This window comes from Brachyhypopomus gauderio, unplaced genomic scaffold, assembly GCF_052324685.1.
Source record: "Brachyhypopomus gauderio isolate BG-103 unplaced genomic scaffold, BGAUD_0.2 sc54, whole genome shotgun sequence".
In the NCBI taxonomy this organism is placed as follows: Eukaryota; Metazoa; Chordata; class Actinopteri; order Gymnotiformes; family Hypopomidae; genus Brachyhypopomus; species Brachyhypopomus gauderio.
This window is the reverse complement of record NW_027506878.1, coordinates 2,519,327-2,544,326: the sequence shown is the minus strand read 5'-3', so window position 1 is coordinate 2,544,326 and position 25,000 is coordinate 2,519,327. Positions and strand designations below refer to the sequence as shown.

At 47.0% G+C, this 25,000-nt stretch overlaps 2 protein-coding genes across 5 annotated transcripts in view; one reads left to right on the top strand and one right to left on the bottom strand.

Annotated features, from left to right (window-relative positions):
- Nucleotides 1–23,371, top strand: part of gab3 (GRB2 associated binding protein 3) — a 25,617-nt gene extending 2,246 nt beyond the window's left edge. For both annotated transcript variants that reach the window (XM_076987544.1, XM_076987543.1), the window contains 9 exons: nucleotides 8,880–9,183; nucleotides 13,418–13,622; nucleotides 14,221–14,594; nucleotides 16,097–16,149; nucleotides 16,347–16,572; nucleotides 17,136–17,217; nucleotides 17,703–17,757; nucleotides 21,633–21,734; nucleotides 22,297–23,371. In XM_076987544.1, coding sequence (XP_076843659.1) covers nucleotides 8,919–9,183; nucleotides 13,418–13,622; nucleotides 14,221–14,594; nucleotides 16,097–16,149; nucleotides 16,347–16,572; nucleotides 17,136–17,217; nucleotides 17,703–17,757; nucleotides 21,633–21,734; nucleotides 22,297–22,410 — 1,476 coding nt within the window. In that variant the 5' untranslated portion in view covers nucleotides 8,880–8,918 and the 3' untranslated portion in view covers nucleotides 22,411–23,371. The remainder of the gene's footprint in view (nucleotides 1–8,879; nucleotides 9,184–13,417; nucleotides 13,623–14,220; nucleotides 14,595–16,096; nucleotides 16,150–16,346; nucleotides 16,573–17,135; nucleotides 17,218–17,702; nucleotides 17,758–21,632; nucleotides 21,735–22,296) is intronic.
- A 1,572-nt stretch (nucleotides 23,372–24,943) lies between these two features.
- Nucleotides 24,944–25,000, bottom strand: part of arhgef9a (Cdc42 guanine nucleotide exchange factor (GEF) 9a) — a 34,951-nt gene continuing 34,894 nt past the window's right edge. For all 3 annotated transcript variants that reach the window (XM_076987704.1, XM_076987702.1, XM_076987703.1), the window contains exon 11: nucleotides 24,944–25,000. This exon is cut by the window's right edge and continues 2,121 nt beyond it. The gene's annotated coding sequence lies outside the window, so the exon portion shown is untranslated.

The following is a 25,000-nucleotide window of genomic DNA, read 5'->3' as shown; positions in this document are numbered from 1 at the left end:
CCTGTAGTTTGACTGAAGTGAGTACACACACACACACACACAGCACCTGTAGTCTGACTGAAGTGAAGACACACACACAGCACCTGTAGTTTGACTGAAGTGAATACACACACACACACAGCACCTGTAGTCTGACGGAAGTGAAGACACACACACACACAGTACCTGTAGTTTGACTGAAGTGAAGACACACACAAACACACACACAGCACCTGTAGTTTGACTGAAGTGAGTACACATACACACACACAGCACCTGTAGTCTGACTGAAGTGAAGACACACACACACAATACCTGTAGTTTGACTGAAGTGAAGACACACACACACAGCACCTGTAGTTTGACTGAAGTGAGGACACACACACACACACACAACACCTGTAGTTTGACTGAAGTGAGGACACACACACAACACCTGTAGTTTGACTGAAGTGAAGACACACACACACAGCACCTGTAGTCTGACTGAAGTTGCATTTGACTCTGAGTTTGACTGTCACTCTACATCTTAGCAGGTCACTGCAGGTCACAGCAGATCAAACTCTTATTAAAACAGCCAATTAGACTCTCATTAGAACAGCAGATCAGACTGTCATTAAAACAGCAGATCAGACTGTCAATAAAACAGCAGATTAGACTCTCATTAGAACAGCAGATCAAACTGTCATTAAAACAGCAGATCAGACTGTCATTAAAACAGCAGATTAGACTCTCATTACATCAGCAGATCAGACTCTTATTAAAACAGCAGACCAGACTCTCATCAAGACAGCAGATCAGACTCTTGTATAGTGGGCGTTGCTGTGTGTACCACAACACAAACATAGAGGCACACACAACACTGTATTGCCCTCAGGTATAACATAATGTGATTGATACAACAAAAATGTTTTGATACGACAGAGACAGTATTTAGAAATCATTTCAAGCAGTATTAGGAAGAACCAGAGGGGTGAGGAGAGTGAAAGAGAACATTCTGGAAACCTCACTATAGATATTTATCTAAACTATAGTGATGTATATATCTGAACTATAATGATGTATATATCTGAACTATAGTGATGTATATATCTAAACTATAGTGATGTATATATCTGAACTATAGTGATGTATATATCTAAACTATAGTGTTTTCTATAGCTAAACTATAGTGATGTATTTATCTGAACTATAGTGATGTATTTAGATAAACTATAGTGATATATTTATCTAAACTATAGTGATGTGTATATCTAAAATATCTAAACTATAGTGATGGATATATTTGTTATATTTATTAGACAGCAGGTATTTTAGTAGTATTATTAACATTTATTACACAGTCCCTTACATGGACATCAAAGTACCATTTCAATTATAATATACATACTTCTTACAATGTTATAAAGTCATAAAAAAACTACCCTCACACCCCCTCCACACACAACCCACACCCCTCCACACACAACCCACACCCCTCCACACACACCACACACCCCTCCACACACACCACACACCCCCTCCACACACACCACACACCCCTCCACACACACCACACACCCCCTCCACACACACACCTCACACCCCCTCCACACACACCCCTCACACCCCCTCCACACACACCACACACCCCTCCACACACACCACACACCCCCTCCACACACACCACACACCCCTCCACACACACACCTCACACCCCCTCCACACACACCCCTCACACCCCCTCCACACACACCTCACACCCCCTCCACACACACCACACACCCCTCCACACACACCACACACCCCCTCCACACACACCACACACCCCTCCACACACACACCTCACACCCCCTCCACACACACCCCTCACACCCCCTCCACACACACCTCACACCCCCTCCACACACACCTCACACCCCTCCACACACACCCCTCACACACACCCCACACCCCTACCCACACCCCTCCACACACACATCACACCCCCTCCACACACCTCACACCCCCTCCACACACCCCTCACACCCCCTACACCCCCCTCCACACACACCCCACACCCCTCCACACACCCCTCCACACACACCACACACCCCTCACACCCCCTCCACACACACCTCACACCCCCTCCACACACACCTCACACCCCCTCCACACACACCTCACACCCCTCCACACACACCACACACCCCTCACACCCCCTCCACACACACCACACACCCCCTCCACACACACCACACACCCCTCACACCCCCTCCACACACACCTCACACCCCCTCCACACACCCCTCACACCCCCTCCACACACACCTCACACCCCCTCCACACACACCTCACACCCCCTCCACACACACCCCTTCCACACACACCCCTCACACACAGAGTTTACAGAAGTTGAGTTCTTTTACTGTAAGAATAGGAATGTTGACCTGTGTGTGTGTGTGTGTGTGTGTGTGTGGTGTGTGTGTGTGTGTGTGTGTGTGTGTTTATGTGTGTGAACACATCTGTGTCTGTGTTTCCCTGTGTGTGTGTGTGTGTGTGTGTGTGTGTGTGTGTGTGTGTGTGTGTGTGTGTGTGTGTGTGTGTGTGTGTGTGTGTGTTTCTGTGAAATTTGGGTGTGTTGCAAAATATAGGAAGTAGTCAGAGTGCTGGGCGGTTGAGTGTGACACAGCAGGCAAAACTGAGTCATGCTAACAGTGACCACCCAGGCTAAAAGGAGGTGGCTGAAGGCATAAGAGCTCAGTTATAATGGGACATGTGCATTTATCCTGCCAAATATGCACTAAATACATTTATAATCATGCTATATTTCATTATGCTGTTTTATTAGTAGCTGTAGTAGTATTAGTAGTATTTGTTTTACTATTATTATTATTATTGCTGTTACAATAATATTATTGTTATACTGTATGTACTAATTACATTATAATGATTTCCTATAAATATAATATATGAAACGAATCATGCTATCTACATTAATGCTGTACAGTATATAATTGTAATTATGCTTTATATAAAATTTCTATATAAAAATAATGATGTAACTGTAGCCTGGACTGTAACTGTAGCCTGGATTGTAACTGTAGCCTAGATTGTAACTGTAGCCTGGACTGTAACTGTAGCCTGGATTGTAACTGTAGCCTGGGTTTTAATGCTCATTGTTGTTAATAAGGCACGTGTGCACTGTGTCAGACCAACAGCAGAAACCAGTGGAGCAAATCAGACATCATACACAGAACAACGACAGGAAATGCGTCGTTGTGAAGGTGTATGGATGTATAAGGACCTTCATCTTCACAGAACCCCTCAGAACCCCACAGAACCCCTCAGAACACCACAGAACACCACAAAACACCACAGAACACCTCAGAATTCCACAGAATTCCACAGAACACACCACAGAACAGCTCAGAACACCACAAAACACCACAGAACACCCACCTCAGAACCCCACAGAACACTTCAGAACACCACAAAACATCACAGAACACCACAGAACACCACAGAACACCTCAGAACACCTCAGAACACCTCAGAACCCCACAAAACACCTCAGAACACCTCAGAACACCTAAGAACACCACATAACACCACAGAACACCTCAGAACACCCCAGAACACTACAAAACACCTCAGAACCCCACATAACACCTCAGAATTCCACAGAACACACCACAGAACAGCTCAGAACACTACAGAACACCCACCTCAGAACCCCACAGAACACCTCAGAACACTACAGTACACCACATAACTCTACAGAACACCTCAGAATACCTCAAAACACTCAGAACACCACAGAACACCTCATAACCCCACAGAACACCTCAGAACACTGCAGAACACTCATAACACCTCAGAACACCACAGGACACAGTGGTTGAACACGTCCCAGACCATGAATGGGCTTCAGACCATGAAATACTATTCAGAACTTAAAGTAGACCTATACAGCGTCAGCAGTAGGTCTAGTGATTTACATTGTTCTAACATGCGTTAAATAATGAGACTTCATACGAACCCAGGCATGCACGTGCAATTCCATATCAGGACATTGTTGAATGTGTATTCCAGCCCTGTACAGCTGCGTTTCATGTGCTTGTCACTGGCAGGACGTCAGCAGGACGCAAGCAGGACCCTCACATTAACGCTTATGTCACCACAAAGCATACCATAACTGCTGATGAATTAGTGTACGGTCCTCACCAGCCTCATACAGTTGGTACGATCCACATTGGAGATTTGCAGTGGTGATATGCAGTGGTGTGCAGTGGTGATCTGCAGTGGTGATCTGCAGTGGTGATCTGCAGTGGTGTGCTGCAGTGGTGATCTGCAGTGGTGAGCTGCAGTGGTGATCTGCAGTGGTGATCAGCAGTGGTGATCAGCAGTGATCTGCAGTGGTGATCTGCAGTGGTTTGATATGGCTTGGAGCAGACGGTGTTCAGTGTGCAGGCGGTGTTCAGTGAACTTTGTTTATCAGGTGTTTAGGACCAGCTGCTCCTTTCTCCTCACTGACGTAGTGAGACTGACTGTCATCTCACTGCTGTAGCGCAGTGGCCAATGCTAATGCTAATACTAATGCTAATGCTAATGCTAGCACTACTCTGCTCTACACTGGGGGTCACAGTCATACTTCCTCTTACTCCAGAGTGGTTACACAGAGGAACCAGCTACAGTCTCACAAATACACACACACACACACACACATACGCATACACAGACACAACTTCACATGCATCCACAAATGCACACATGCATGCATACACAGACAGACACACACACACACACAAACACACACAGACACAACTTCACATGCATCCACAAATGCACACATGCATACACACATGTATACATGTATACATACACACACATGCATACACACATACACACACACATACACACATGCACACACAAACACACGCATACACAGACACAACTTCACATGCATCCACAAATGCACACATACACCACATACACACACACACACACACACACACACACACACACACACACACACACAGCTTCACATGCATGCACAAATGAACACAAACTTGCTTTAAAGAAGTTACATCTGTGGGTATTTGACTTCCTGTTTGTGAAAAATTCTGGGAAAAGACAAACCAGTTCTCTAACCTCTCTTCCAGTCTCTAACCCACACACACACACACACGCACACACGCACACAATATACTGTGTTATCTGTTAGAATGAGATATTGTGCCATAGTATACTGTAGTGTGAGATACAGTGAGATGTTATGATGGACTACACTGTAGTATGATGACCACCATTCAAAACCCCTTCATTAATTGTGAATATTATAATTTTTCTGACTCATTTTAACTCTCTCTCCTTATCTCTCTCTTTCTCTCTCTCTCTCTCTCTCTCTCTCTCACACACACACACACACACACACACACACACACACACACACACACACACACACACACACACACTGTCTGTTTTGGCCAGGGACAGAAACTGAAAGTGAAATGTTTGAACAGTGCTGTGTAAACAGGTCAGTGTGTCATTGTCAAGGTCGGACGGCCTCAGTGTAGTTAGCATCACAACCCCCTATTGCACGCACTAGCAGCAGCTCAGGAAGACCTGCGTATGTGCACACACAAGGCAAATAAAACTGATCTCAGATCTGATCGCTGTTATCACTATTAGCAACTGGAAGAAAAACATGGTTTTTCTAGATCCTGCCTTCTTAAACTTCCCTTAATAGAGACAAATAAATAAGTTATTTAAATAAATTACTAAATAATAATTTAGCATCAAATCTAAATGTGCCATTTGTCAATTGTGATTTTCACCCCAACTGAAATTTGTCCTCTGCATTTTACCCATCTGTGCAGTGATAATACACACACACACACACACACACACACACACACACTAGTGGTACACGTACACACACACACACACACACACACACTAGTGATTGCTAGGGGGCTGTGGTACACGTACACGTACACACACACACACACACACACACACACACACACACACTAGTGATTACTAGGGGGCTGTGGTACACACACACACACACACACACACACACACACACACTAGTGATTACTAGGGGGCTGTGGTACACGTACACACACACACACACACACACACACACACACACTAGTGATTACTAGGGGGCTGTGGTACACACACACACACACACACACACACACACACACACACACACACACACACACACACACACACTAGTGATTACTAGGGGGCTGTGGTACACGTACACACACACACACACACACACACACACACACACACACTAGTGATTACTAGGGGGCTGTGGTACACGTACACACACACACACACACACACACACACACTAGTGATTACTAGGGGGCTGTGGTACACGTACACACACACACACACACACACTAGTGATTACTAGGGGGCTGTGGTACACGTACACACACACACACACACACACACACACACACTAGTGATTACTAGGGGGCTGTGGTACACGTACACACACACACACACACACACACACACACACACACTAGTGATTACTAGGGGGCTGTGGTACACGTACACACACACACACACACACACACACACACTAGTGATTACTAGGGGGCTGTGGTACACGTACACACACACACACACACACACACACACACACACACACTAGTGATTACTAGGGGGCTGTGGTACACGTACACACACACACACACTAGTGATTACTAGGGGGCTGTGGTACACGTACACACACACACACACACACACACACACACACACACACACACACACACACACACACACACACTAGTGATTACTAGGGGGCTGTGGATCACACGTGCCCAGAGTGGTGGGCAGCCCTGTCTGCCTGTCCGTCCATCTCTCTGTCTCTCTGTCTGTCCATCTAGTCAAAGTGGCTTTATTGGCATGACTGTATGACGTGCAACACTGCCAAAGCTCTGCAATAATCATAATAATGAAAATGATAATAAAACATAATAAGTATTATTAACGTAATAAGCCACTAAGACCATTCTGACTCTCTCAGTGTTTCTCCATCTATCTCTGTCCCTTTCTGTCTCACCCTGTGTGTGTGTGTGTGTGTGTGTGTGTGTGTGTGTGTGTGTGTGTGTGTGTGTGTGTGTGTGTGTGTGTGTGTGTGTGTGTGTGTGTGTGTGTGTGTGTGTGTGTGTGTGTAAGATCAATCTATGGTTACAGAAGCTACATAAAAGGTGCACGTTGTTTCAGCAAAGCTTCACATAGCAACGTGATGTCATAAAGAGAAATGATCCGCACCACTGAAACAATCACCAGTGTTCTAAAGTTGTCATGTGGACGCAGAATGCTCCAGTTACAAGCAAAACAAACCACAAATCCAACCAATGTGAACTGAGTAAGAACATTCTAGAACATTCTGGAAGGTTTGAAGTTTGAAGTTTGAAAAATTTTTATTTCGGTTATGTGCTCCACAATCAAAAAGAATATATATATACCAACAAAACAAACAAAACAACAACACACCTCAGTTATAAATAAACCTGTCAGCAAAATACATATAACCGAAAAGGTATAGGTTGAAGCTTGTAGCTTATTTTACCTACCCTTTTTACATTAAGCCATTCTCACAATTTGTATATCAAAGCCAAGTCACAAAATAAGATTAAATATATAATAAATAAATGAATCAGTATATAATCACTGTACAAGTTTATAAGAATTTACTATTTTACTCTTGTACATTTTTTTGAATTTACTTACTGAACTACACATTTTCATTTCCTTACTGCAACTATTCCATAAAGTTAACCCCCTGACCGATACACATCTATTTTTTATATTAGTCCTTGCTCTTATTTTTTTAAATCTACTTGTTTCCCTAAGTTCATATGTGTTGTCTCTGATTTCAAATAACTTTTGTATACTGTTAGGAAGAGAATTTTTTTCCGCCTTATACATTATCTCCCAGCAGTCACACAGTTCAGGTCTGTTAGCATGCAGTGGAGTTTGGTGAATAATGGAACTGGATTAGCAGAAGGGTTGTTCACTACACAAATACACAGTGTCCCACAGCATGTCTGTCTGAATGAACAAGAGCAGGAAAACAGAGAGTGACGGAGTGTAAAGAGGACATAATGACCCTGGAGAGAGAGACAGAGAGTGACAGAGTGTAAAGAGGACATAATGACCCTGGAGAGAGAGACAGAGAGAGGGAATGCAGAAAAAATATTTTCGTTTAGTTTATTTTGCTTTATGCTGTAGAGTTTGTGTGTTTCTCAGTAGCGAAGTGCCAAAACGTTTTGCTTTTTACATTACAAGAAAACACAGACAGACAATACAGACAGACAGACATATGGCACAGATGACAGACAGCACAGACAGACATATGGCACAGACAGGAAGCCAGCACAGACAACACCGACATAACACAGATGGCACAGATAGATGACAAAGACAGTGCATACAGACAGACAGACAGTACAGACAGACAGACAGCTAACTCAAACTACTGTTCTGAACTCCATCTGTGACCTTGCAGACTCACACCTCCCACACCCTCTCCTCTCTCTCTCTCTCTCTCTCTCTCTCTCTCTCTCTCTAACTCAGGGATAGCTGTTAGTTGAGTTGCATCAAGGTTGCATTTACTGGAAACTTGCAAAATTATTCATGTAGAAAAAAAATTATGTATAGAAAATAGAGTGAAGGACTATGTGTGTGTGTGTGTGTGTGTGTGTGTGTGTGTGTGTGTGTGTAGTTTGCATGAATACCTCATATTGTGTAGCAAAACATTTGTAGGCAAAACAGCTTCAGCTGACAGAAAAACAGAAGTGACACCAGCAAGCTTTCTCTGATCTTCCCATCATCCCTCTCTCCCTCCTTCTCTCTCTCTCCCTCCTTCTCTCTCTCTCTCTCTCTCTCTCTCTCTCTCTCAGTCATGGCGTAAGCGCTGGTTCGTACTCAGACGTGGTCGTATGAGTGGTGACCCTGACGTTCTGGAGTACTTCCGCAGTAAAAGCTCGCGGAAACCCATCAGGACCATCGACCTGCAGGAGTGTGAGGTCACAGCCCAGGTGGAGGTGTGGCCCATGAGACGTCCAATCCCTAACCAGCATCTGTTTGTGGTGAAGACATCCACACGGGTTTTCTACCTGCTGGCCAAAACGGCAGAGGAGATGAACTGTTGGGTCCGCAGTATTGGCCAAATCTGCACCTTCAGCGCACTTAACGACAGCACAGGTGAGCAGCACCTGCACCTGGGGACACGCTCATCACACATGCACTTGGGGACATACACATCACACATGCACTTGGGGACATACACATCACACGTGCACTTGGGGACACACTCATCACACCTGCACCTGGGGACACACTCATCACACGTGCACTTGGGGACACACTCATCACACCTGCACCTGGGGACATACACATCACACCTGCACTTGGGGACATACACATCACACGTGCACCTGGGGACACACTCATCACACCTGCACTTGGGGACATACACATCACACCTGCACCTGGGGACATACACATCACACCTGCACCTGGGGACACACTCATCACACATGCACCTGGGGACACACTCATCACACATGCACCTGGGGACATACACATCACACCTGCACTTGGGGACATACACATCTCACGTGCACCTGGGGACACACTCATCACACCTGCACCTGGGGGCACACTCATCACACCTGCACCTGGGGACACACTCATCACACCTGCACCTGGGGACATACACATCACACCTGCACTTGGGGACATACACATCACACGTGCACCTGGGGACACACTCATCACACCTGCACCTAGGGACATACACATCACACCTGCACCTGGGGACATACACATCACACCTGCACTTGGGGACATACACATCACACGTGCACCTGGGGACACACTCATCACACGTGCACCTGGGGACATACACATCACACCTGCACCTGGGGACACACTCATCACACCTGCACCTGGGGACACACTCATCACACCTGCACCTGGGGACACACTCATCACACCTGCACCTGGGGACATACACATCACACCTGCACCTGGGGACACACTCATCACACATGCACCTGGGGACATACACATCACACCTGCACCTGGGGACATACACATCACACCTGCACCTGGGGACACACACATCACACCTGCACCTGGGGACATACACATCACACCTGCACTTGGGGACACACTCATCACACCTGCACCTGGGGACACACTCATCACACCTGCACCTGGGGACACACTCATCACACGTGCACTTGGGGACATACACATCACACCTGCACCTGGGGACACACTCATCATACGTGCACTTGGGGACATACACATCACACCTGCACCTGGGGACATACACATCACACCTGCACCTGGGGACACACTCATCACACCTGCACCTGGGGACACACTCATCACACCTGCACCTGGGGACATACACATCACACCTGCACCTGGGGACATACACATCACACCTGCACCTGGGGACACACTCATCACACCTGCACTTGGGGACACACTCATCACACCTGTGTGTGTGTGTGTGTGTGTGTGTGTGTGTGTGTGTGTGTGTGTGTGTGTGTGTGTGTGTGTGTGTGTGTGTGTGTGTGTGAGAAGGCTCTCACACATGATGTTTCACACAAATGACCATGTTTGTAGTTAAGACCCACAACCCTGATACCATATGACAGTGACAGGCAGCTCAAATCCAGATGTCCCCTGTGTGTCCAGATGTCCCATGTGTGTCCAGATGTCCCCTGTGTGTCCAGATGTTCCCTGTGTGTCCAGATGTTCAGCAGTTCCACACAGGGCAGGAGGAGCTGTCAACACAGGCTCCCTAACACAGCCAAACCCAGACCTGTGTGCCACATTATACAGTAGCCTCAGCCTCTAACAGAGCTAACAAACACTCTTATGACACTGGTACAATGTAACATGCAACTGAATACTTCAGCTAAGAGCTAACAAACACTCATATGACACTGTTACAATGTAACATACTACAGAATACTTCAGCTAAGAGCTAACACTCATATGACACTGGTACAATGTAACATACTACAGAATACTTCAGCTAAGAGCTAACAAACACTCATATGACACTGTTACAATGTAACATACAACTGAATACTTCAGCTAAGAGCTAACAAACACTCTTATGACACTGGTACAATGTAACATACAACTGAATACTTCAGCTAAGAGCTAACAAACACTCATATGACACTGTTACAATGTAACATACAACTGAATACTTCAGCTAAGAGCTAACAAACACTTATATGACACTGGTACAATGTAACATACTACAGAATACTTCAGCTAAGAGCTAACAAACACTTATGACACTGGTACAATGTAACATACTACAGAATACTTCAGCTAAGAGCTAACAAACACTCATATGACACTGTTACAATGTAACATACTACAGAATACTTCAGCTAAGAGCTAACAAACACTCATATGACACTGTTACAATGTAACATACTACAGAATACTTCAGCTAAGAGCTAACAAACACTCATATGACACTGGTACAATGTAACATACTACAGAATACTTCAGCTAAGAGCTAACACAATGTATTGGTGTGATATGGGTTTACTTGGAAGAAGCTTCTAGGGTATATACACTCAAAAGAGCTGAACACACAGAGGTTTGGTGTGTGTGTGTGTATACCTACACACACATAAACACATTTGTGTATGTATCTACACACACATGCAAGCACAAAGGTTTAGTGTTTCAATTTGCGCACATACATTAATGCACACACACACACACACACGCAGGACCAGCCCGCTGAGACATACATGCTCATGATCAAACAGATACACATTCACACCCATTTGAAAGCACATGTAAACACACACACACCAGAGTGAGAACCTCAAAACCACAAGTTTACACATACGTCCTGACAAAGACACAGACATGGCAGCTATGGGCTGCTGAGGCTTTCAAACTCTTACCATCCCCACATATCTGTGTTCAGACACAAACAATATGCCAACAAAATACTAATTAAAAACCCGGTTTCCCCGAACAGGGCATCTCTTGCTCTGTATGTGTGTGTGTGTGTGTGTGTGTATTCTTGGAAGCAACATGTGTGCCGTTGGGAGAGGATTCTGTGGAAAGCTCTACCCAGTTAGACCTTCTCAGCAGTTGGAGGGTCTAACTGGATCTAACTGGATCTCTGGCACTGCTGCTGGACTCATGGAGGTGCAGCTGCTCTTGATCTGAAGTCCTAGCAGATCAAATAACACAGGAAGTGTGAATTTGCCCATGAGTTTTACTTCCTGTTTCCAGGTTGTTTGTTAGGTTGCAGAAGCTCAGGCAGCAGCACATGAGTCTGTGTTCATGCACATACACCCCAACACCAGACCCAGCCCAACACCAGACCCACCCCAACACCAGACCCAGCCCAACACCAGACCCACCCCAACACCAGATCCAGCCCAACACCAGAACCACCCCAACACCAGACCCAGCCCAACACCAGACCCAGCCCAACACCAGATCCCAGCCCAAAACCAGATCCCAGCCCAAAACCAGGACCAGCCCAACACCAGATCCAGACCAACACCAGATCCAGACCAACACCAGACTCAGCCCAACACCAGATCTCAGCCCAACACCAGACCCAGCCCAACACCAGATCCAGACCAACACCAGACTCAGCCCAACACCAGATCCCAGCCCAACACCAGACCCAGCCCAACACCAGACCCAGCCCAACACCAGATCCAGACCAACACCAGACTCAGCCCAACACCAGATCTCAGCCCAACACCAGATCTCAGCCCAACACCAGACTCAGCCCAACACCAGACCCAGCCCAACACCAGATCCCAGCCCAACACCAGATCCCAGCCCAACACCAGATCCCAGCCCAACACCAGACCCAGCCCAACACCAGATCCCAGCCCTGCTGTGTCTACGTCTCTCCTCACAGCTGATGAACTGAATCACGTGTCTACATCCCATAAACGAACCAAATATATCAGGTTATAATTAGCTCCGCCCCTCTGCCACAAACACACTCACACTTTCAGTTCTCTAAAGCGTGTGTGTGTCATGTGTTCATCTGGTGCGTGGTGCACGTGACCATTGTGATGGTGTGTGTTTGGTGTTTTGTTTGAAGAGAGGAAGGACAGGTTCTTAGACGTCAGCTTAAAGCCAAACTGCCCTGACCATCAGCAACCCTGCAGCCAAGTGTGCTGGCCAGTGCCACCTGCTGGTCACTCACACTCACAACAACTGAGAGCACATTCATATTCTCTCTGGTTATTTGTATCTGATTTACATTCCTCTTAATGTTATTTTATTTCTTTTGCCTCCACATCTATGTTTTATTAATTCAAAATTTTCTTCTATTTTTTCTCTCATATCCTTCTACCTAATACGTTTAATCCCCCCTCTCTCCCTCCCTCTCTCTCTCTCTCTCTCTCAGAGTCAGTGGACAGTCCCGCCCACACCCCTCCTTCTCTGCATGCCTCCCCTGCTCTCTCCCCCCACGTCCCGCTCACATCCAGTCAGGACGCGGTTACCAACGGTGACTCTGCTGTCAGAGACATGCCCAGCGAATCAGACAGCAGCCCTCCCCTTGACTACCTCTTCCTCTCTCAGTGTGAGACCGGCAGGAAGACCATCGCCAGGCAAGTCCCGCCCACCCACAATCCTCATCACACCATACTGTGAATATTTAATTAGATGGTAATTACATGCTAATGTGGGAATAGCTCTCTCTCCTCCGTCTGCTTTTAAATGAACCAAATGCCAATAAATCCTCACGTGTTTGATGGAGCACACTTTCATTTTATTTACTTAGCTGAATGATAAAATGAAGTTTATGAGCATCTAAGAGAAATACTGCATAGCAAAGGACAAACCCTCCACCCCTCTCCTGGAGATATACCGCCCTACAGAGTTTAGCTCCGCCCCCTCTCCTGGAGATATACCGACCTAGAGTTTAGCTCCACCCCCTCTCCTGGGGATATACCGCCCTACAGAGTTTAGCTCCACCCCCTCTCCTGGAGATATACCGCCCTACAGAGTTTAGCTCCACCCCCTCTCCTGGGGATATACCGCCCTACAGTTTAGCTCCACCCCCTCTCCTGGAGATCTACCACCCTCCAGAATTTAGCTCCACCCCCTCTGTTGGAGATCTTAATATATGCATAATTCACTTAAAATACATTGAATACAGACATACTTAAGTCTAGATGTCTGACTTTGTGTTTGTGTGTGTTACAGGTGTGACAGCATGTCAAACTCTGAGCGTTCCTTTGAGCAGAGCTCGTTTGAGAACATGTCTGAGGATGTCTTCAGTCCCGCCCCCTGTACAGACCCCTCCCCCTTCAATGCGGCCCCCTGTACAGACCCCTCCCCCTTCAGTGCCCCAGCTGGGACCCTCCCTCTGTCTGCCTGTGCCTACGGTGTGGGGGAGGTGTTCAGATTCGACCGACCTTTCTGTGCAACACCTGACTCCCACACCCCTCCCCCCCTCCCACCTAAACCAAATCACCTGTCTGATCACCATAGCAATGACGATGTGTGCTGTAACCATGGGCAACCAGGCATTCTCCCACGCAGGACGTCACTGTCAGGTCTTGAGCATTTCAGAAGAGGTATGTACACATGTGTACACACACACACACATGCGCGCACACATACAAACATAATCTGAAATATAATCTCTATATATAGATACTGCATGTTATGCTGGTAGAAATGTCTCACTGGTTCTGTCAGGAAAATAACTAAATCAGTGTGTGACAGTTAACAGAGTCTCCATGAGCTAAATGTTTCCATACAGATCTAGAGGCAGAGGTCAAAAGTGTGTGTGTATGTGTGTGTGTGTCTGTGTGTATGTGTGTGTACAGCTGGAGAAAGTGTGAGATTACTGCGTGGTCAAGTGTGTGTATGTGTGTGTGTGTCTGAATGCTCTGTATGTATGTGTCTGTGTGTCTGCGTAAATGTGTGAGGTTGCTGTGAGTATATCATAAATTTGTGTCTGTAATCTAATATATTCAGTGCTGTGAAAAACTGTCACTGAATGACAATAAATCTTAAATGAACACTTAATAACCTATCAGGGACCCTGAGAGAACAAACTACAACAATGTGACATTTTATGCGCTTTAATAAGATATTCAAGCCGCAGTGGCTCTTGTGGAAACGTGACTTCACTCTTCCTTTCAGTAACGTGTTACTGCCCGACTCACTTAGCTGCACGAACTGCTGTCAAACACTTCCTGTAGTTGTTAGTGTCTAACTGCCCCTCCTCACAGTGCTTCACAGGCAGTATGAGGCTCTTATTTTGAAACTGCTTCAGCACAGTGACGTACTTCACAGGCAGTATGAGGCTCTTATTTTGAAACTGCTTCAGCACAGTGACGTACTTCACAGGCAGTATGAGGCTCTTATTTTGAAACTGCTTCAGCACAGTGACGTACTTCACAGGCAGTATGAGGCTCTTATTTTGAAACTGCTTCAGCACAGTGACGTACTTCACAGGCAGTATGAGGCTCTTATTTTGAAACTGCTTCAGCACAGTGACGTACTTCACAGGCAGTATGAGGCTCTTATTTTGAAACTGCTTCAGCACAGTGACGTACTTCACAGGCAGTATGAGGCTCTTATTTTGAAACTGCTTCAGCACAGTGACGTACTTCACAGGCAGTACGAGGCTCTTATTTTGAAACTGCTTCAGCACAGTGACGTACTTCACAGGCAGTACGAGGCTCTTATTTTGATAAGCAGTGTTGCATTTTCACACAACAGGAGCCCATATTGGTGTAAAAGTTCCACATTTGATCCATTTCACATTGATCTAGAACATCTTCTGCCATGGACCCCCCTTCTTGCCCAGTGTTTTCTTGATGAGTCATGAACTCTGACCTTAAGATCGGCCTGTAGTTCTCTAGATGTGGTTTGCTGGTTATTTGTTACTTCCTGGGTGATGTTATTTCTTACTCTTGAAGATATTTGGGAAGCCATCTCCTCCGTGGTGGACTGAGCAGCCCAGACATGCTCTGTGGGACCTGGGAGACTCCCAGACTCCTTCAAAAGGGCACAGATAGGACTTCACGTGCGTTTCAAAACACTAAAAAATGTCTGTTTCTTACAGGAGAGTTTGAATCGTCAAAAAGACACTGGAACAAAAGACTCAGTCTCAACCTGGTACGAAACCATCCGGTCAAACACCTCACGAGTCCAACGGAGAACCGCAGTTGTGTAGTCTCGAGGAAGAGCAGGAGTTTGGAACCATAAACAGCACATAAATATTAAAATAATGACATTTGAACATTTCAGTATATTTCAGAGTAAACACCACACACTCGGGCCCTAATCTAATAAAATCCCTTCTCACTCTGTAGCCCCTGTTTTTGGGAAGTGCTGACAGCCAATCAGAGGACTCGTCATATGTGCCCATGGCCTCTCCGCCAGTCATCTGCTCCGACACGTCTGATGGGTACATACCGATGAGTCCGTCCGCCCTGCCCGTCTCACTACTGTCCAATGGGAAAGCAGAATCACCACTTCCTCCCACCCCCGAGATGGAGCCTCCACCAGTCAACCGCAGCCTCAAGCCCAGGAGGCGGGGTAAGCCCAGGGGGCGGGGCAAATGTTACTGACAACAACATTAAGTAAATAAAACCAAATAAAACTGAGTAAAATGTTAAAAGAAATAGAGAGAATAGTGTGAATGTTAAGAGTCTGATGTCATGTAAAGAACTGACATCATGTGAATGTTAAGAGTCTGATGTCATGTAAAGAACTGACATCATGTGAATGTTAAGAGTCTGATGTCATGTAAAGAACTGACATCATGTGAATGTTAAGAGTCTGATGTCATGTAAAGAACTGACATCATGTGAATGTTAAGAGTCTGATGTCATGTAAAGAACTGACATCATGTGAATGTTAAGAGTCTGATGTCATGTAAAGAACTGACATCATGTGAATGTTAAGAGTCTGATGTCATGTAAAGAACTGACATCATGTGAAGAAGAAAACTACAAAAAAAATCTAAATATAAAAAAAAACGCTTTTCCTTTAGGATTAAAATAATTTTTACATCACTTATTTTATGAGGAAGATGTGAAACTGTGTTTTCTTGTTTGGAGGCTGGTGACAGTGGAGGATGTTCATTGGTGTTTTTGCAGTGAAGCCGCCGCCCCTTGACCTGAGGGGGCTGTCCACCATTTCAGAATGTCCCGCCCACCCGCTCACGTTGACAGAACCCAGGTGAGCAACACCAGGGAGACTCCGCCCACCTCCACCACCTGCACCTGCAGGTTCTTCGCCTCTCACTCTCTTCCACACGGTCTATAATCTCTCGTGTGTGTGTGTGTGTGTGTGTGTGTGTGTGTGTGTGAGTGTGTATGTGTGTGTGTGTGTGTGTGTGTGCGCATGTGTGTGTGTGTGTGTGTGTGTGCGTGTGTGTGTGTGTGTGTGTGTGCGTGTGTGTGTGTGCGTGTGTGTGCGTGTGTGTGTGTGAGAGTGTGTATGTGTGTGTGCGCGAGTGTGTGTGTGAGTGTGTGTGTGTGTGTGTGTGTGCGTGAGTGTGTGCGTGTGTGTGTGCGCGTGTGTGTGCGTGTGTGTGTGTGTGTGTGTGTGTGTGTGTGTGTGTGTGTGTGTGCGTGAGTGTGTGCGTGTGTGTGCGTGTGTGTGCGTGTGTGTGTGCGTGATTGTGTGTCTACAACCCTTCACCTCACTGTGTTGCTCCACAGATGGCGTGGGCGGGGCTTAAATGGTGCTGAACAAGAAGCAGTGATGACTCCTGGGGTAAAACCCGCCTCCTTTACTTTGTCATGGAAACAAGAGAGAGAGACAGAGACAGAGAGAAAGACAGAGACAGAGAGAGAGACAGGGAAAGAAACTATAAAAAAAATCAAAATACAATTACTCAGAAAAAAAGAGGAAATCACATAAACAAAGGAGAAAACCACACCTAGACAAAGTGTGTCAGAAACAACACACAGACATCTCCAAAACCAGACTTCTCATTCTCCACAGAGCCCAGATGTTTTAAACCCAGTCAGATCCTTCACGCAGAAGGCAGGTCTTTCGGGGCAGTCATGGTCCTGTGGTAGGGAACTGGTCTTGTGACCGGAGGGTCGTGGGTTCGATTCCCAGACCTAAGGCCATGACTGAGGTGCCCTTGATCAAGGCACCTAACCCCAACTGCTCCCTGGGCGCCAGGCTAGGGCTGCCCACCGCTCTGGGCACGTGTGATCCACAGCCCCCTAGTAATCACTAGTGTGTGTGTGTGTGTGTGTGTGTGTGTGTGTGTGTGTGTGTTCTGACTGCACAGATGGGTAAAAAGCGGAGGACAAATTTTGATTGCAGTGAAAAATCACAATTGACAAATATGGCACAGTTACATTTTTACATTGAACAAATGAAAGTTAAAATCAAGCAGTAATGGTCTCTGAACACAGGTCCAGTCCTGCTATCAGACTGGGTCCTTGCTCAGATCCACACTGTCATCTTAGACTTTGAAACTCAAGACCTGGTCTTGTTTCTTCTTCTGAGTTTAATTAAAACCACAAATGAAAGCTGACATTGTAGGAGCAACTCCACACTGACTGGAAATACACACGAATAGACTAAACAGAGACGTCAACCTTGAACATGTAACAATGAAGAACAGGTTCTCTCACCCACAGTGTGAACACTCTGGACTCACTACTGGGTTACGACACTGAGGCTTCGACACGACTGTGGACCATCTCAAATTCTTCAGTGTAGATCACCGCGTGTAACACAGTGTGAACACTCTGGACTCACTACTGGGTTATGACACTGAGGCTTTGACACGACTGTGGACCATCTCAAATTCTCCAGTGTAGATCACCGCGTGTAACACAGTGTGAACACTCTGGACTCACTACTGGGTTATGACACTGAGGCTTTGACACGACTGTGGACCATCTCAAATTCTCCAGTTATAGAGTGTTCGGATTAACACTGGTTTATAGAGTGTTAGGATTAGTGGTGGTTTATAGTGTTAGGGTTAGTGGTGGTCTGTACAGTGTTGCTGGGTTAGTGGTGATCTGTATGGTGTTGCTGGGTTAGTGGTGGTCTGTACAGTGTTGCTGGGTTAGTGGTGGTCTGTACAGTGTTGCTAGGTTAATGGTGGTGTGTACGGTGTTGCTGGGTTAATGATGGTCTGTGCAGTATTGCAGGGTTAATGATGGTCTGTGCAGTATTGCAGGGTTAATGGTGGTCTGTACAGTGTTGCAGGGTTAATGGTGGTCTGTACAGTGTTGCAGGGTTAATGGTGGTCTGTGCAGTGTTGCAGGGTTAATGGTGGTCTGTACAGTGTTGCAGGGTTAATGGTGGTCTGTGCAGTGTTGCAGGGTTAATGGTGGTCTCTGCAGTGTTGCAGGGTTAATGGTGGTGTGTACAGTGTTGCTGGGTTAATGGTGGTGTGTACAGTGTTGCTGGGTTAATGGTGGTGTGTACAGTGTTGCAGGGTTAATGGTGGTCTGTACAGTGTTGCAGGGTTAATGGTGGTCTGTGCAGTGTTGCAGGGTTAATGGTGGTCTGTGCAGTGTTGCTGGGTTAATGGTGGTCTGTACAGTGTTGCTGGGTTAATGGTGGTGTGTACAGTGTTGCAGGGTAATGGTGGTCTGTGCAGTATTGCAGGGTTAATGGTGGTCTGTACAGTGTTGCAGGGTTAATGGTGGTCTGTGCAGTGTTGCAGGGTTAATGGTGGTCTGTGCAGTGTTGCAGGGTTAATGGTGGTGTGTACAGTGTTGCAGGGTTAATGGTGGTGTGTACAGTGTTGCTGGGTTAATGGTGGTGTGTACAGTGTTGCTGGGTTAATGGTGGTCTGTGCAGTGTTGCAGGGTTAATGGTGGTCTGTGCAGTGTTGCAGGGTTAATGGTGGTGTGTACAGTGTTGCTGGGTTAATGGTGGTGTGTACAGTGTTGCTGGGTTAATGGTGGTGTGTACAGTGTTGCTGGGTTAATGGTGGTCTGTGCAGTGTTGCAGGGTTAATGGTGGTCTGTGCAGTGTTGCAGGGTTAATGGTGGTCTGTGCAGTGTTGCAGGGTTAATGGTGGTCTGTACAGTGTTGCTGGGTTAGTGGTGGTCTGTACAGTGTTGCAGGGTTAACGGTGGTGTGTACAGTGTTGCAGGGTTAACGGTGGTCTGTAGAGTGTTGCAGGGTTAACGGTGGTGTGTACAGTGTTGCTGGGTTAATGGTGGTCTGTACAGTGTTGCTGGGTTAATGGTGGTCTGTACAGTGTTGCAGGGTTAATGGTGGTCTGTACAGTGTTGCAGGGTTAACGGTGGTGTGTACAGTGTTGCTGGGTTAATGGTGGTCTGTACAGTGTTGCTGGGTTAATGGTGTTCTGTACAGTGTTGCAGGGTTAATGGTGGTCTGTACAGTGTTGCAGAGTTAATGGTGGTCTGTACAGTGTTGCAGGGTTAATGGTGGTCTGTACAGTGTTGCAGGGTTAATGGTGGTCTGTACAGTGTTGCAGGGTTAATGGTGGTCTGTACAGTGTTGCAGGGTTAATGGTGGTCTGTGCAGTGTTGCAGGGTTAATGGTGGTCTGTACAGTGTTGCAGGGTTAATGGTGGTCTGTACAGTGTTGCAGGGTTAATGGTGGTCTGTACAGTGTTGCAGGGTTAATGGTGGTCTGTACAGTGTTGCAGGGTTAATGGTGGTCTGTACAGTGTTGTATACCCGATAGCTGCGGGTGCGACTGCCACACACCTCTCAAGGTCAGAGGACAAACACAGCATAAGGACTGAATCATCACCACCGACACTACGACCGACATGACTACACTAATGCAGGACACGCCCCCCCCTCCTGCTCAGGGCTGCTATGGTTACTACGCCCCTCCTCCTGCTCAGGGCTGCTATGGTTACTACGCCCCCCCCTCCTGCTCAAGGCTGCTATGGTTACTACGCCCCTCCTCCAGCTCAGGGCTGCTATGGTTACCATGCCCCTCCTCCTGCTCAGGACTGCTATGGTTACCTAATGGGACTAACCTGTGCCACCAAGAAGCTGGAAGGACAGGGCAGGACCCGTCGCCTAGGAGATGATACTGAGACATGTCCACCTACCAATGACCTTTAACCTTCTCAAGAGGGACAGGGAGACAGGGAGAGGGAGACGGAGAGATGGAGACAGGGAGAGAGACAGAGTGAGTGGGATTCATGAAAAGAGGAAAAGAGGAATGAAAATGTAGACAGTACACAAAACAGGACAGAACTCTCAGGACTGTGCAGGACAGCGGGAATTATTTATTAGTAATGCGTAAAGGTGAACAGTACATACAGGATTAGGTTACTGGATTAATCCTGGATTCAGGTTTGTTAGTGGATTAATCCTGGATTAAGGTTTGTTGGTGGATTAATCCTGGATTCAGGTTTGTTAGTGGTTAGTCTTACATTCTTTCGCTCTTTACTTTTGTAACTAGATAGTTAGTGAACAGATCATAAAAGCTCCTGGATCATTTAGATGATCTGAATAATAAGCACAGAGTTTGAGAGGTTGAGCCCCTCTTAAGGAGGTTAGTAGTGTAGACAGGGCAGGTGGATTTACAAGGGCACCTGTGAACCAGATGTACATGTAGTGGGAAGTTTAATAGTTTACAGGGTTTCCATGAATGTTTGTGCTTGTGTGTGTTTATGTGGCCAGTCGCTGTTTGCTGGGTCTGACCCCGCCCCCTGGCTAAGCCGCTTTCACCTGGATTACCTGTCTCTGGACTTTAACTCCGCCTCCCCCTCACCTGTGCAGAAGGTAAGTAATAACCTCAATATTGATGGGATCCCTACTGTAGTGCATCACAGACCTGCGTCTCACGTATTTTCTGCTTGTGGGAAGTGAGTGAGAGTGAAAGAGTGAAGCTGTTTACCTTCATCCTGAAGATAACTCGGTACTTCTGCTCAGATAGTGGCAGACGTGATTCAACCGCAAACCAACCTGTCTGCTTGTCAGGAGGAGAACACAGGCAGACACATCACTAGACCCGCCCACAATGACAGCAGATCTGAACAGGGTCGGACTATCAACTGGAGCACAACAGAATATTACAGAACACAATAGAATAGAATAGAACACAATAGAATAGAATAGAATACACGGAGCAAAAGAAACTAGAACTAGACAGAATGGAATAGAAAACAGGAACTGTGCAGAACCCAACACTGCATTTTGTTTTTAAGGGGATAAATGTAACTCAAATGGTGTGGTGTGCGTGAGGCACCGATCTTTCACTGGGAATAGTGCACTGCTCTGCTTTGCCAGAGGGGGGAGCTGTTTTGGATTGTGAGTTCTGATGGGCTTTCCTGTGTTTTTGCAGAAACCTCTGCTGGACGAGCAGCGTGTGGACTATGTCCAGGTGGACGAGAAGAAGACCCAGGCTCTCCAGAACACCAGGACGGAGTGGACGGACATCCGACAGTCCAAAGTGTGAAAGACAGTGGCGTTGCTGTGACGACTGTGGCGTTGCTGTGACGACTGTGGCGTTGATGTGACGACTGTGACGTTGCTGTGACGACTGTGGCGTTGCTGTGACGACAGTGGCGTTGCTGTGACGACAGTGGCGTTGCTGTGACGACGTCCAAAACCGTCCGAAACATCGCAGAACTGCTGGACTTCACATTCGCAGCTGGGTTAGCAGCAGCCGGACAGGTCACTGTAAAAGCACTTCAGCTATTCACTGTGAAGATTCTCGAGAGGTTAACGCTCAGAACATCACAACTCCACCCTGGGGCTCCACCCTGGGGCTCCACCCTGGGGCTCCACCCTGGGGCTCCTCTGCGGAGTGTCTGTAGTCATGAAGGAACTCGTTCTGGCATTTTGAGACTGAGATGTTAAGCAAACAGCCTCTTGTTGTCACTACTGCTGGCATTACAGGGTCCAGAAGTGTCAGCGCTGTTCACAACGGCCCGTGTCATCGCTGACGTTCAACGGTCCACTTTGTGTGTGTGTGTGTGTGTGTGGTGCTTGGGCCTGCTGTGATGTCGCTGAGTGCATTGTGATGTCATAATGACTGATTCTAGTCCGCTCCGTGTTAGCAGGAGCTCGGACTTCCCCTTCAATAGTGGAACATTCATCAAGCCAAGATGTTTGACCTTTTTATGGGGTTGTGTGTAAGTATGCAATAAGGCAAACCTTGTTCTTCTGTGTGTGTGTAGGAGTGAAGAGGTTCTGTGTGTGTGTGTGTGTGTGTGTGTGTGTGTGTGTGTGTGTGTGTGTGTGTGTGTGTGTGTGTGTGTGTGTGTGTGTGTGTGTGTGTGTGTGTGGGTGCATGCCTTGGCTATTAGCAGGTATCATTCTCACTGTGCTCCACATTTCAGAATTAACTCACTTCATTCAGGAGAATAAAAAGTTTACTTCTAAAAACACAGATGAATAAATGGAAGTGAAAAAGACTCTGTGCATGTGTTTCTGTTCTGATGGAGGAGCTGATGGTGTGTGTGGCTCCACTCCCGCTCCACCCGGCCCTCCACTCCACCCGGCCCTCTACTCCCGCTCCACCCGGCCCTCCACTCCACCCGGCCCTCCGCTCCCGCTCCACCCGGCCCTCCACTCCACCCGGCCCTCCGCTCCACCCGGCCCTCCACTCCACCCGACCCTCCACTCCACCCGACCCTCCGCTCCCGCTCCACCCGGCCCTCCACTCCCGCTCCACCCGACCCTCCACTCCACCCGACCCTCCACTCCACCCGGCCCTCCACTCCCGCTCCACCCGACCCTCCACTCCACCCGGCCCTCCGCTCCACCCGGCCCTCCGCTCCACCCGACCCTCCACTCCACCCGACCCTCCACTCCACCCGACCCTCCACTCCCGCTCCACCCGGGCAGAATCACACACTTGCGCATGGCCGCGTTTCACACAAGCCTTTTGTGTTTTGAGGTCAGCAGGTCTGTCAAGGTGACGCATTTCCACAGCTGACCTTCAACCAGACGAGTTTAACCCCCAAACTTCAGCCAGACGAGTTTAACCCCCAAACTTCAGCCAGACGAGTTTAACCCCCAAACTTCAGCCAGACGAGTTTAACCCCCAAACTTCAGCCAGACGAGTTTAACCCCCAAACTTCAACCAGACGAGTTTAACCCCCAAACTTCAGCCAGACGAGTTTAACCCCCAAACTTCAACCAGACGAGTTTAACCCCCAAACTTCAGCCAGACGAGTTTAACCCCCAAACTTCAACCAGACGAGTTTAACCCCCAAACTTCAGCCAGACGAGTTTAACCCCCAAACATGTCACTTCAACCAGACGAGTTTAACCCCCAAACGTGTCACTTCAGCCAGACGAGTTTAACCCCCAAACATGTCACTTCAACCAGATGAGTTTAACCCCCAAACTTCAGCCAGACGAGAGTTTAACCCCCAAACGTGTCACTTCAGCCAGACGAGAGTTTAACCCCCAAACTTCAGCCAGACGAGTTTAACCCCCAAACTTCAGCCAGACGAGTTTAACCCCCAAACATGTCACTTCAACCAGACGAGAGTTTAACCCCCAAACGTGTCACTTCAGCCAGACGAGTTTAACCCCCAAACATGTCACTTCAACCAGATGAGTTTAACCCCCAAACTTCAGCCAGACGAGAGTTTAACCCCCAAACATGTCACTTCAGCCAGACGAGAGTTTAACCCCCAAACTTCAGCCAGACGAGTTTAACCCCCAAACGTGTCACTTCAGCCAGACGAGAGTTTAACCCCCAAACTTCAGCCAGACGAGAGTTTAACCCCCAAACGTGTCACTTCAGCCAGATGTTCCAGAAGAGTAAACTCAGGTTTACAACTTAGAAAGATGCAACGTACAGAGCCTTGTACAATGATCTAGTATGTATGAATAAGATAATGATGATGATTTCAACATAGAAGTCTACAAAGAGAAGATTTTTCTAGTCAAGAACATTAACCTCTTACTTGAAAGATTAGGATTGAAATATGTAAAATAAACAACAAGTAGCCAGTGGCAACATGCCCTGTTCAACTCTGTTCATAACGAAGTTTATTATGAATCAGGTCAATCAGATCAACAAATTAAAA